The 12,960-nt window shown below is 31.6% G+C and overlaps 1 protein-coding gene across 8 annotated transcripts; it reads right to left on the bottom strand.

Moving 5' to 3' along the window:
• Positions 1-2,983: 2,983 nt before the first annotated feature.
• LOC116019064 (NAC domain-containing protein 75-like) lies at positions 2,984-8,655 on the bottom strand. 8 transcript variants are annotated; one of them, XM_031259142.1, is made up of 7 exons: positions 8,526-8,655; positions 7,721-8,065; positions 7,219-7,399; positions 6,153-6,700; positions 5,595-5,897; positions 5,057-5,179; positions 2,984-3,482 (listed from the first exon to the last, which is right to left on the bottom strand). In XM_031259142.1, the coding sequence occupies exons 2-7, from the start codon at positions 7,916-7,918 to the stop codon at positions 3,393-3,395; spliced, it is 1,443 nt and encodes a 480-aa protein (XP_031115002.1). In that variant the 5' UTR covers positions 7,919-8,065; positions 8,526-8,655; the 3' UTR covers positions 2,984-3,392. The 8 variants fall into 8 exon arrangements, with proteins under 8 accessions (XP_031115002.1, XP_031115004.1, XP_031115001.1 ...); XM_031259144.1 differs by having other exon boundaries at positions 7,721-7,998; positions 8,207-8,647; XM_031259141.1 differs by having other exon boundaries at positions 7,721-8,062; positions 8,207-8,647.
• Between the last annotated feature and the right edge of the window lie 4,305 nt (positions 8,656-12,960).

The raw sequence follows: 12,960 nt of genomic DNA on the forward strand, positions 1-12,960 counted from the left end.
ACAACTTTCTTTGTTTATTTCTATTAGAACCTTATTTATCACCATTGATATTTATATAATATAATATTTAGATTTTAGATATGCGTGCATGGTAAAGTCGATTCTTGTAATCTTGTCCTTAAATTCCATGTGTTTGTTATACCTTTATTCCCTTGCCTTTCTTCAGAAACTTCGATGAAGCTGCCTGCTTTGCTACTCTTTTTGTCCATATATAATTTTACGTACCTTTATCACATGCACGTCCCCCCCCCCCCCCCCCCCCCCCCCCCCCCCCCCCCCNTTATATTTCATAATATTATATTCTGCATGTTAACGTCTTCTTATCTCTTATAGGTTCCTTCATTCATTTCATTAATCATTTATTCTGTTGCTCATACGAACCTTGTGAGAGATACTTGTCGAAATGATGTATAATAAGCATATAGATACACAGAAAATCTTAACTAGGATCTTATTATCCACTTTCTTTAAATGTCTGATTCCCTTTGGGAGAAGGATAATACCAGTACTTGATTAGGCAACTGTTTTGTTCACATATTAAACTTTTATCTATGTATGGAATAAGGTTCAAATTGACCACTGAAAGTAATCTGAAAGTGTAATTAGGTCACTGAACAAAAAAAAAGTGAAATTAGGCCACTAAACACTCCAAATGTATGCAATTTCACCTGATAGCAGGTTCACATGCATTTCATCAGGTAACTTGCTTAATAATAAACTATTAAAATAAAAATTAAAATAATTATACAAAAAAAAAAAAACACATGCCTGCGGCTGCCACCACCCCCTTCCCGCCCCTTTAATAATTGCCACCTTGATAGGAAACCTGTGAATGAATCAAATTTAATTAATTAATTAAGTTTTTATTATTATTATTATTATTATTATTATTATTATTATTTACGAAAAGTCAACTTCTTTCACAAAATAACTTTTGCTTTATTATGGTGTGTGTGTGTGTGTTTTTTTTTTTTAAATTTAAATTATTTTAATTTTTTTATTTTAATAATTTATTATAAAATTTATTTTAAAATGTCAATTCACTGTCAACGTAACCAAATAACTTGATAAAATGGGTGGTAACCTGCTATCAGGTAAAATTGCATACATTTGAAGTGTTCAGTAACTTAATTATACTTTTTTTTGGTTCAGTGGCTTAACTACACTTTCAGGTTACGTCTAGTGGCCAATTTGAACCTTATAAGGAAAATCGTTTAAGTTTAAGATGGACTATTTGCGCTAGAAGTTATAGTTTGCACCGTAGTCCGTTACGTATGTTTAACTTGGTTAGCCTAATTAACTTGTAATTGAGTTAGTTGATTGTTCATATAAATATGAACAATAACAAGTTAGAATAAATAAATGAATAATAATAATAATACAAGTTTTTATGCAAATACGGAGTAATTGTTTCTAAAATTTATACTTGTTTATGCAAGCAATAAATAAAAAGGAAGACCATCATTTTAATTAATGTAAGTTATTTATTTATTTATTTATTTTTGCAAGTACTCTTACATGCCTGCAGACAGGAAATTTAAACGCCAGTGTGGGTTGTTTGCGGTGGTTGTTTGGTTTAATTTGAACACTAAAGCATTACCTATTAGCTCCTAATAAAAGTACGTACAGTTGTACACAACCGAAAAATGAGATTTTTATTCTTTCAGTTGTGATCATGGCCTATACTACATATTTCGTTGTAAACATTGTCTATAAAAACAAGTGCAAATATAATGTAAAATAATAAAGAGAAAAAAAGGGTGGTATAGGCTTTTGAACTTTATATGAAAAAAATAATTGACATCTTAACTTTAAAACGTACTAACTTGTCATTTGCGTGCATTTGGATCCAATAGTCGGTTATCCACAAGTAATAACTAATTACAAGGGTTCTGGTGATGAAAATCAATGACCAATGAACAGTCACCAATCGCTTTTGAAGAAAAAAAAATACGACCGATGACCAATGAACAGTCGTTGGTTGCCTTCATCACTAAAAATGGTGAGCAGTAGTTTGCTCTCTCCATAGAAGAAAGCAATCAGTAGATCGCATTCTCCGATGAAGAAGAAGATGAAGGCAACCAACAACCGTTCGTTGGCTGTCTGTCGTTAGTTTCAGTCATTCGATCCGTGACTTGTTATTACCAATGGATAATTATTGGGCCTAGATGTACAAGAAAGACAAGTTTGTGTTTAATTGCAACTTTTTAAAATTCAAGGACCAAATTACTTTTTCATATAAAGTTTAAGGATTTATTTGAACATTTTATCAATAAAAAAAATGTAATACAATTATCACTTTAGACTTTGGTAAGACAAAACGCATCATTCAATTTGATATTTGTCCACATGTTCTGTGACCCTTTGAAAGTGATCAGCTTTTACACATGAGAGATGTGTTAAGCATATAATATAAAAAGAATTGATGTTGTGTGAAACTGTCTCAGGTGAGACGTGTAATATATTTTAGCTAAAATATAGCATCTTTTTACAAGCTCATAAAAAAGTTTTACTCCGACTATCCCATTTTATCGTCATACTTACTATTCATTGGTCAAACCAAGTGTTTATTCTTTGCTTTTTGTCATTAGTATTTACTTATAATTTTTAAAATTTCATTTTTGTGTTTAAAATTATTTTTAATGTAGTTTCTAATTAAATATATAAGTTTCACATACTAATTCTAAACTTAATACTATGAAAAATTAAATTGTAAATAACTTAAGTCATGCCTCGTTATTGATACATAAAATGGGACGGATGGAGTATATTTATGTTAAAAAGTGCCATTCATAATTGTGTGGCATTACATTAGATTTCTATAAAGGGAAATATTATAATTTTTCTCCCAAAACTAGCTAATTCTAATTACTCCAAATTAAGATGTGACACATGCATGAGTGTAAGGAAGTTTGCTAAATATTCATACTTTGCACATGCATACATACATATATATAAATGTATATGTATGTATATGTACACGTATACATCCTATATATCATGTTCTTTTTGTTTCATATATGTAAAAGAAATAATTAAAGAAAGAAAATTATACAAAGAAAAGAAATTTATAATAAAATAAAATAAAGATGATGATGATGATGATGCAATGATGATGATGCTTCTTCTCCGAGTCTTTAGTTCAGGAGGGAGCAGCCTTTCTCTCTTGGCTTTCTTTTCTTTTTCAATCTTTTTTTTCTTTAATTTCATTTTATTCCTTCTTTTTTTTTTTTTTGGTATTCTTCCCTTTGCTTGCTTTTCCGACATGGATTCTTGAGGAGATAGTTCAGAGAAGAGAGCCCGTTGGGTCACTTGCAGTGTAGCAGTATTGTGTGTGTGAGTGAGATTTTTCTTTTTCATTTTTCTTTTAGTAGTTTTGTTTTAAGGTTATCCTACCCATGATGGTCCGGATTGTCAGGGTCGGGCCAGAAGGATGAGTACTTCAGCCATTCTGCTTCTTGTGGATTTGGGATGGATGTTTCCTGCATCATATCCAACCAAACCAAAAATAAACTGTTAATTATTAATTGTCTTTGTAACATTATATATATATAATCAAATGAGACAAAACTTCATGTGAGACTGTGAGACACAATATGAATGCACACAGTTTAGAGTATGTGTATTTTGCCCAACATAAATACACACAATCTAGTGTGTGTGCATTCTTGCGGTAGACTATGTGCATTCATTAGAAATGTAAACTAGTCAACTATTTTTAATTGGATTCGTGATTCGAATTCAAATATTTTGATTCGTAATTTGAATTTGAATATTTCGATTTGTAATTTGAATTTGAATATTTCGATTCGAATTTGACTTATTCGAGACTTATGTCACTCTAACATTTGCACGACTAAAATATGCCTTGGTGCGCTATTGTAATTATATATAGTGTAGTTGGCAATTTGGCATAGATCTGTGAATTGGGTGAATGTAGCATGTATGTATGTATACTAAGAATTGCATAATGCAAATTAAAGAGTAATGGGTATTAATTAACACTCCTAGTCTAACAAATATTAGTGCATGTTTGTAACACAGTCAATACTATTTTGTAACAGAGTCAATAGTATTCAAAAAAAATATATCAATGCATGTTTGTTCTTTTAATTTTTATAGCTATTGATTTCTTTTAACCATATTTCCTATCTATTGAGTAATTTTAAATAGGGACAACCTAAGTCGCAGTGGGCCAGATATTTGTTTTGGTAATCACAATGTTCTGAGTTCGATTATCTATTTTTTTTTTTTGAAACAAAGTTCGATTATTGGAGCTGGCTATTTACCTTATTAATTTGAGTTTGTCAGTTATAAACAACCTATGCTACCTTATCTCTATGCGGGCTTTCTTGAAAATAAAAAAGTAAATTTATTTTAGGTCAAATCTCACTCCCCTATACTATGACAACAAAAAAGGAAGAGAAAAGGAAAAATAATTTTACTAACATTATCTATATTTAGTACTCAAAAGAATTGAGAAATTAAATTCAATATTATCCTCCAAGAACTCTCCCCTCTCCCTCACCCCTCCTCTCTCTGATCTCTCTCACACACACACATTATATATATATATATATATATATATATATATATATATATATATATATATATATATATATAATAAACTTAATATTATTAAAAAAAATTATAACTAATTTGAGTGAAAATTTATTAATAGATTCAAACACATAAAAGAGGGAAAGATAAAAGTAACAATTAAGAACAAGAAAAATTTGGGGACGTAGAATTATTAAGAGAAAAAATGGAAAAAGAGAAGGCCTATAGTTATTTACCCCTACTTTCTCTGCCCAAAAACCCCCACCTAATTACTTTAGTACGATAAAAATAATTGCATATAAAGTAACTAAGGACTAATTCTTTCAAGATTCAAGTAGCTAGTATTTAAAAAATAATAATTAATTTGATAGAAAATAAAAAATATAAAACTTCTCAAAAAAAATTATAAAAGAAAAGAAAAGAAAAAGAAAAAGGAAAATGAAAAAAATTCATGGTCAAAAAGTGATGTGGATGATTACATTATTTACATACATACCTCTTTCATGTCACTTGAAGTGCAGCCCATTATGAGTTCCTCCAATCCAGATGTTGATCTTCCCCCTCCTAGTTTATGATGCTCTTCTTGTTGCTGCTGCTGTTGTGCTTGCTGCCAAAAACACTACATGTTTAGCACGAAAAGAAAACATCATCATAAATGACATCATGCATTGTCCTTTTTTCCCCCTTTTTCTTTTTCATAATTAAATTAAATAAATAAAACTGAAATGTAAAAAGCAAAACATATATGATTGAGGATTATATTCCTTGTTTTTTAGAACTTTGCTGGCTGGCATAAAGTTCCACAGTTACGTTGTAATATAGTGTACACTCCAAGTTATATACATATATGTACGGGTATTTAACGTTCATCAAAATTGCTGCTGATGATAATGATAATGATAATGATAATGATAATGATAATAATAATAATAATAATAATAATAATAATAATAATATTTATTATGATAAGAAAAAAAATCCATTTAATTTAATATAATATTTGTTTGGGTAATGTAATTTGATGAATTAATTACCTGGAAATTATCATTAGGGAGTAACATTCTGGGGACTTGGAAGGGGTCAATATTGTGGTCAAGAATATTGACTGAAGCGTGATGGAGAGGAGGAGGAGGAGAGATGATGTGGAATTGTGTTGCTGCAATTTGATGGTGGTGATGATGGTGTTGGTGTTGGGGAGGGTCATGTGTCACGTGATATGCATGTGATTGGTGTTGATCGGAGATGTCACGCTCTTCGCACGCGCCTCCCTGCTCCGGCACCGCCGCTGCTGCACCTTCCATTGCCCTGGAACCTTCTCCTCCTACGATTCCGGCCTGCTAAAGAACAAATTAAATAACCCATTGTTAAACATCACTTCCTCAACAAAGAAATGAAGAAGAAGAAGGGGTAACCCAGTCAAATTAAAATAAGTAATAATTTAAACTTGTAACCAATAGCGTAATGTGTCAGCTATATGATTAAGTTCATAAGATAACGTTTACTCCGCGTTTACTCCGTGAACACTTTCGAATTCCGACGGTATATTTCTCTGGTCATTAAAAGAAAAAAAAAATAATGCATGCATGCCATGCCTCATCAAAGTTCTTTCTGAAGGGAAGAAACCCAAAATGCTCAGCTTTGAGTTGTTGAATGTCCATGGCACTGTAACTCGACATGGGCGCACCAACAACAGCGGCAGACAGCTCATCTCTACGGGAAGAAGCAACGTTGATTTCCTTGGAAGAAGAGCAGCTAGTGGGCTCACTGGCAGCAGCGCCAGTACTCCTCTCCGCAGACCAGTTGCATTGGCGGGGCTGGGTCTGATAGAAGATCTTGGAAACCACGAGCTCTCCTTCTTTCTCCTCTTCGTGTTGCCCTAAATGGTACTGATGCATCACCCAATTTGTCTTTTCAGGTTTCCGGTTCTTCCCAAAGTTGGTGTAGAGTACCAGGATCTTCTTGCACCCTTTCTGCTTCCCGTTCACCATCACCGGCCTGGTTTTTCCGGTCTTGTGCCACCGCGTTTCGCCGCCTTGTAGATCGCATTCCGTCTGGATTTTTCTCCGCTTTCTGGTCCCTGTGGTGTAGGCCTTTGAGGGCCTGTGGAAGAAATGCCTGCTCAGTCCATCCCTTGTAACACCTGGATCGGTGTGAAAAATGTGACCAAAAATCAAAATTAGGTTAACTTAGGTGCAACAAACAGGTTCAAAGTAAGGCCGGCCACAAATGAACGAATTTGTTGAAAAGTTAGTGAATTCAAGAACCAAACCCCGGGCAGATCAGATCAGAACTACTGAACAATGGCATGCAGTAGTAAAACCTAACTTCTTGAATTATGTCCCATAAATAAACCATCTTTTGTTTCCGGCTTTTCAAGAAACGCTATCATTAGTTCAACCTAAAGTTGTTAGGAAGTTTGAGATTTTAACCGTTTGTCCGACCATATTTATTACTATTATTTTTTTAAAAAAAAACTTAAATGATCTCAGCTTTGTCGAATTAATGTTAAGGCCACACGATCCCGCCCATAGAGTCACTATTGAAGTAAATCGTGAGTAACGCAATAAGCTCAACGGTCAGATTCTAATCTTCATGTCGTGCACTATATTTAATTTTTTGACATTTTGAGCGTAATAATGTAAGTTAAAGTTGTCAAACCTGGAAGTTTCTCAGGATGAGTATAGCAAATGCCATCTTCCCCTTCAATGGTGGGAATGAACTCATCAATCAGAGGATGGGATTTGGATTGATCTCTTGCTAGTACCTTTGCTTCAAGGTGTTCTATCAATTCTTGATCTGTTGGGTCAAACTTCACCCCAGCTGGTAGACCTACCCAATCCTGCAAATCAACTCAATTTACTAAATAAAACCCAAACTTTTTTATTTCAAAAAAAAAAAAAAGAAAAAGAGAAAATAAAACTAGAAAACCTTAGAAATTAGGGTAGTGAAAAAAACAGAAAAATAAATGCATTTATTTCGGAAATGACAAAAACACAGAATCAATCAATCAAGGAACAACAAAATCTTGTCCTCTACCATGATCCTTCCTTTTTTTCCCGCAAAAAAAAAAAAAAATTATCATTATTTTTAACGAAAAAATAAAAAAGAAAAGAAAAACTGTAATTAGTATTATTTGGAGATGAAATTAAAGCTTAATTACAGGTTTTCCTTCAAGCTTATGACCACATTCGGGACAGTGTTTGGATCCACAAAGCTGATGCTCCTCAAGCTTTGCATCTATGAGATCAGATCCACTCTTGTTCATGGCTTCCTTTCTCCGGTTACCGGCGGCAGCAGCGACGGCACACTTCTCTTCATCAAATAATATAATCTCCGGAAAATTGGATTCACATCTCATCAGCTCCCTCCGTATATATGCATATACGAATCATCTTGTACAACGTTGTACTCTTTCGTACTTTCGGAGCTTTGTGTCTCCTGCCAAGCACAGAACTTTATGCAAGTTGAAGGAATAATACCCAATTGGTTTTCAATCTTTGGACTACTGAAAAAAACACAAATACCAAATAAGAATCAATACAAAAATGTGAATATATATATATATATATATATATATATATATATATATATATTATAATAGCAGGTTGAATAAAATCAAGAATCCACTGAAATGAAAAATACATACTGAACTGAGCTGGTTTCATCCGCTAGGGTTGGCGAATCAAATGGGAATTGAAAACCCCAAAACAAAAACAGAAGCAAAAAGAAAAAAGGAAACAAAATCTAATACAAGAAGAAGGATTAATCAAATTCTTGAAGAAAAAATAATGGTGAGAGAAGAAATTAAAGAAGGATCGAAGTAGAAAATCTGGGTTTTAAGGCCTTGAGAAACACCAGATTTTGCTCCTTACTTTAAGAACACAACTGGAGAAATAAAAGAAAAAAGGGCGACTGGATTCTCTCTCTCTCTCTCTTTCTCTCTCTCTCTCTCTATATCTACTAACCTTTAACTTCTTTTTTCCTGATTTATGGAAGGTTTGCTGTTTTCTTTGGTGTGTTTATCTCTCTTTCTGTGAGGGGAAAGACAAGAGAGAGAGAAGAAACCGATTTGGTTTTTTCTTTGGTAGCTCTCTAAAGTTAGCTCAAGAGATAGTGTTGGGAGTCACCCTCCCCCCCCCCCCACCCCACCCCACCTACCCCTTGACTAGTACTCAGAATCACAGCTAACTATCTGTTTTTTTTTTTTTTTTTGTTTTTTTGTTTTCCTTGAGATTATTCATCTACGCACATATAAACATATATGCTACATACATGTGTGTATTAAATTCAGTACACATACTTACACAGACATATATGTATGTGGAATCATTGATTTGGGATATATATTATTTAAATATAAATTATTTTTCTTTTTATCTAAGTAGTAAATATACGCTTATATCACATCATCTTCATTTTCTTATACAATAACATACCAAAATACCTATCAAATTTCTCATTTCTCAACAATTTTAAAACTAATGTTATAATTGAACAGAATAATAATATTTAACAATTATCGTAACAAACTAATAATATATAATCTTAAAAACTTTTGTAGATGAGTTTGAAAACAAATTTTTAGGGACATTTTCCCTACATACTAACTAAAGAGTATGTCCCTGAACATAGTTTAACTGGTAGATCAATATATATATAAATAAGAAAATTAGTAATTTTATTTTACTAGTTGTTGTAGAAGAATTAGGCGTTATGATATTATATCTAATTATTCCAAAATATAGCTAGCTTTATTCTCATTTAGATCCATATATATCTAAGGATGGAAAGATTCTTGCATAGAAAAAGAAATAGTGTCTAGAAAAATACTATTTGTATTTAGAGTTAATACCACAAATGGTCCTATGACTATTGGGCTAGTACTTCTTTTAGTCTTCGACTTTCAATTTGACCACAAATGGTCCTCTGACTTTCATTTTTGACCACATATAGTTCTCATTAAAAATTATGTTAAATAGGTGTTAAATCTAGGGGTATTATCGTCAAATTGATATATATATATATATATATATATATATATATATATATATATATATAATTGTCATAAAATAAATATGTTTACAATTTTTCACTAACAAACATAATTGAAAAATTAACAAATATAAATACTCCTAAATAAAAAGACAATACACATTATTCTTGTAATTGTGCGTACAAAATGAAAATTTAATATTAGAGCTATCTGTTTTTAATTTAACCAACATATTAAAATGGAGGAATTTTTTTTAAACCTTGTTTCCATAATTTTCATGGTTGTTCATACATGGATGATTAATAGTTTTCACTCTTCATTGATCGATCAAACATTTTGTTTGAGACATAACTGAAGGTCAACACCGTTGAATTAATATAATTAGTCAAGTACAAATTGCGAACACTAATCATGAATTTTTTTTATTATTTGTTCATTTATGTGATTTGTCACGTCCATTTTGTTATTATATTTATTAACTTAATGTTTATTAATGTTTGAAATTAATTATGGTGTCATATAATAATGTTTATTAATGTTTGAAATTAATTATGGTGTCATATAATTCTGTTTATTAATGTTTGAAATTAATTATGGTGTCATATAATTCAAAAAAAAAGTAATCATAATAATATTAATCAATTTGACGATATTACCCATAGATTTAACACATATTTAACAGAAATCTTAACGGAAGACTATTTATTGTCAAAAATGAAAGTCAGAGGACCAATTGTGGTCGAATTGAAAGTGGAGGACTAAAAGGAGTACTAGCCTAATAGTCAGAGGACCATTTGTGGTATTAACTCTTGTATTTATTTATTTTTATTTTTTTGAAATCAACTCTTGTATTTATTTGTATTAACTTTATACTAATTTTAGCACTATTTAATATAATTAAAGTACAGTACACATCACAAATTTCATACTTATTGATTACTTTACTCTAAATTCAACAAATTATATTAAACAATCCAGTTTAATTATTGAAATGTGAATTTTCATCACATCTTTCAATAGGATAACAACAGTGCCAGACAACCTATTTAATATAATTAAAGTACAGTACACATCACAAATTTCATACTTATTGATTACTTTACTCTAAATTCAACAAATTATATTAAAAAATCCAGTTTAATTATTGAAATGTGAATTTTCATCACATCTTTCAATAGGATAACAACAGTGCCAGACAACCTTACTTTCTTGGAGCATAATGGTGAAGAAGAGGACCATTGTCCTTGAGAATCCCCAAAATAATGTCCAAGAAGAATGGCAGAATCTCTTAGAGTGCAACTTAATTAGCCTCTACATTTCTTCTTATAGTGCATTGAACTTTTGAATAATATCTTTTCCGGATTTCACATTCTTCCAACAAATACCAAAAAAAAAAAAAAAAAAAAAATTCTCTTAACTAATTAGCAGTTCATTGGTGTCTGATCTGTTGTAAAACAGAAGCCTAATTGCTTCCTACAATAGACGCGAATAAGCATTTTGTAGTAGTGACGACGGATATGATTGATGAGATATTGTTGAATTAGTTTTATTTTGTAGAATACGAAAAGTAGTACAATATATATAATCTTTTAAAAAGTTAAATACGTCAAAAGGAGAAGAGTGAACGCTAGCTAGGTATTAAATTTTTGTTTAATTATTCACATGGTTTTGAGCTGGAAAATGATCATCATGATTCAATTGGCAAGGATAGATGGGGTGGGGTTACAAAGATTGCTTGATATGCAAGACAAATGAGCAGCATACTTGACTGGACCACAGCCCCAGCTTCACTAATATTCTTTAATTTTTACTAGGGATGTGCGCCCATATATATAAATATATATATAGAGTCATCGTCAGGTGCGACCTGGTCATTAGGTGTGACCGTGCGATCTATTTTCATCCATTAGATCACATCAAGTCATCAAATCAACGCGCAATATATATGTGTGTGTGTGTGTGTGTTACAAAACACACTATTCACATCATTCCACACTATAACCAAATACACATTCACTTAAAGTTTATCAGTATACGTGATAAAACACATCATTCTACGTATTAAAATGTACCACAACGTGCCTCATGTAAGATTATAAGCATACACTATTTACACATATTAGAAAATATGTGCTAAAATATGCACCATTCTACGTATTAAAATACACCACAACGTGTGTTAAAATGCACAATTCTAGTCGTTGAAAATCCTCATCCCAGATTATAAACATGCACTATTACACTTATTAGGAAAACATGTGTGAAAATACACATCATTCAACGTATTAAAATGAACCAGATGACGGATTAAAACACACCATTCCACAACACACTTATTAGAAACACGTGTTAAAATATACACAGTTTTACGTATTAAAGTGCATCAGATGACGTATTAAAACACACCATTCCACAACACAGTTACACATCATTCTACGTATGAAAATACAACAGCGGATAGATTAAAACACACCATTTCACAACACAGTTAATGCACCAAACATACGTAATAAAACGCACCACAACATGTATTCAAACGCAACACAGTATGTACTAAAATGCACCATTTCAATTCACGTAATATAGATGCTAAAATTACCATAATACCCCCACTTAAACATATGCGAATTCCAATTGAATTAATGAAATTGGACGACATAGATTAGACCGCATGGGAGCTCCCCGCCGCATTTGAATAAAAATCTATATATATTGTATCTATACATTAAAATTATGTGCACATACATATATACTGTAATACATATACATGCAAATAGTGACTCTAAGTTGATCAGGAAAATATATGTATATGTATATGTACGTATATATGCTTTAAGATATGAAACACATGCTGACATGCATATATTCCATCCACATATGAAAGAAATGGAGCCCACACCTGATCAGCTCTTATTATTATCTATATTTAGAACCATTATTCTTTATTCACCATGGTCAAAAATAAAATGATGATGATGAGAGGTCTCACATCAATATGTTTCTAGTATAACCAAAGGCTCATTATGTTATTTCCTCAGATCTGTCTGATGTTTTGCTTCAGTGTGGGATCGAAAATCAAAGGATTATGTGATGCTGTCTTTGGGAGAAGACCATATCAAAGGTATTTGGAATAATATGTATTACAAGACATAACAAGCTAAGCTAAGCTAGGGAATATGAATGTGACACACGAAATAAGTATTAATTAATACGGAGTATTTTTTAAACTAAATTATATTTGGTCACAATCTTTCATTTTCTGGTCAATGGCTTAACACTAGAGTATAATTCATGGTGTAGCAGTCTCTTACGGTCATCCATCATTTTACCAATCATTATTGCATGGACCAGGGTCCATACAATTGTGTAGACCATAAATAAAAGGTACATTTTTAATATACTAAAAG

This window comes from Ipomoea triloba, chromosome 5 (assembly GCF_003576645.1).
Source record: "Ipomoea triloba cultivar NCNSP0323 chromosome 5, ASM357664v1".
Classification (NCBI taxonomy): domain Eukaryota; kingdom Viridiplantae; phylum Streptophyta; class Magnoliopsida; order Solanales; family Convolvulaceae; genus Ipomoea; species Ipomoea triloba.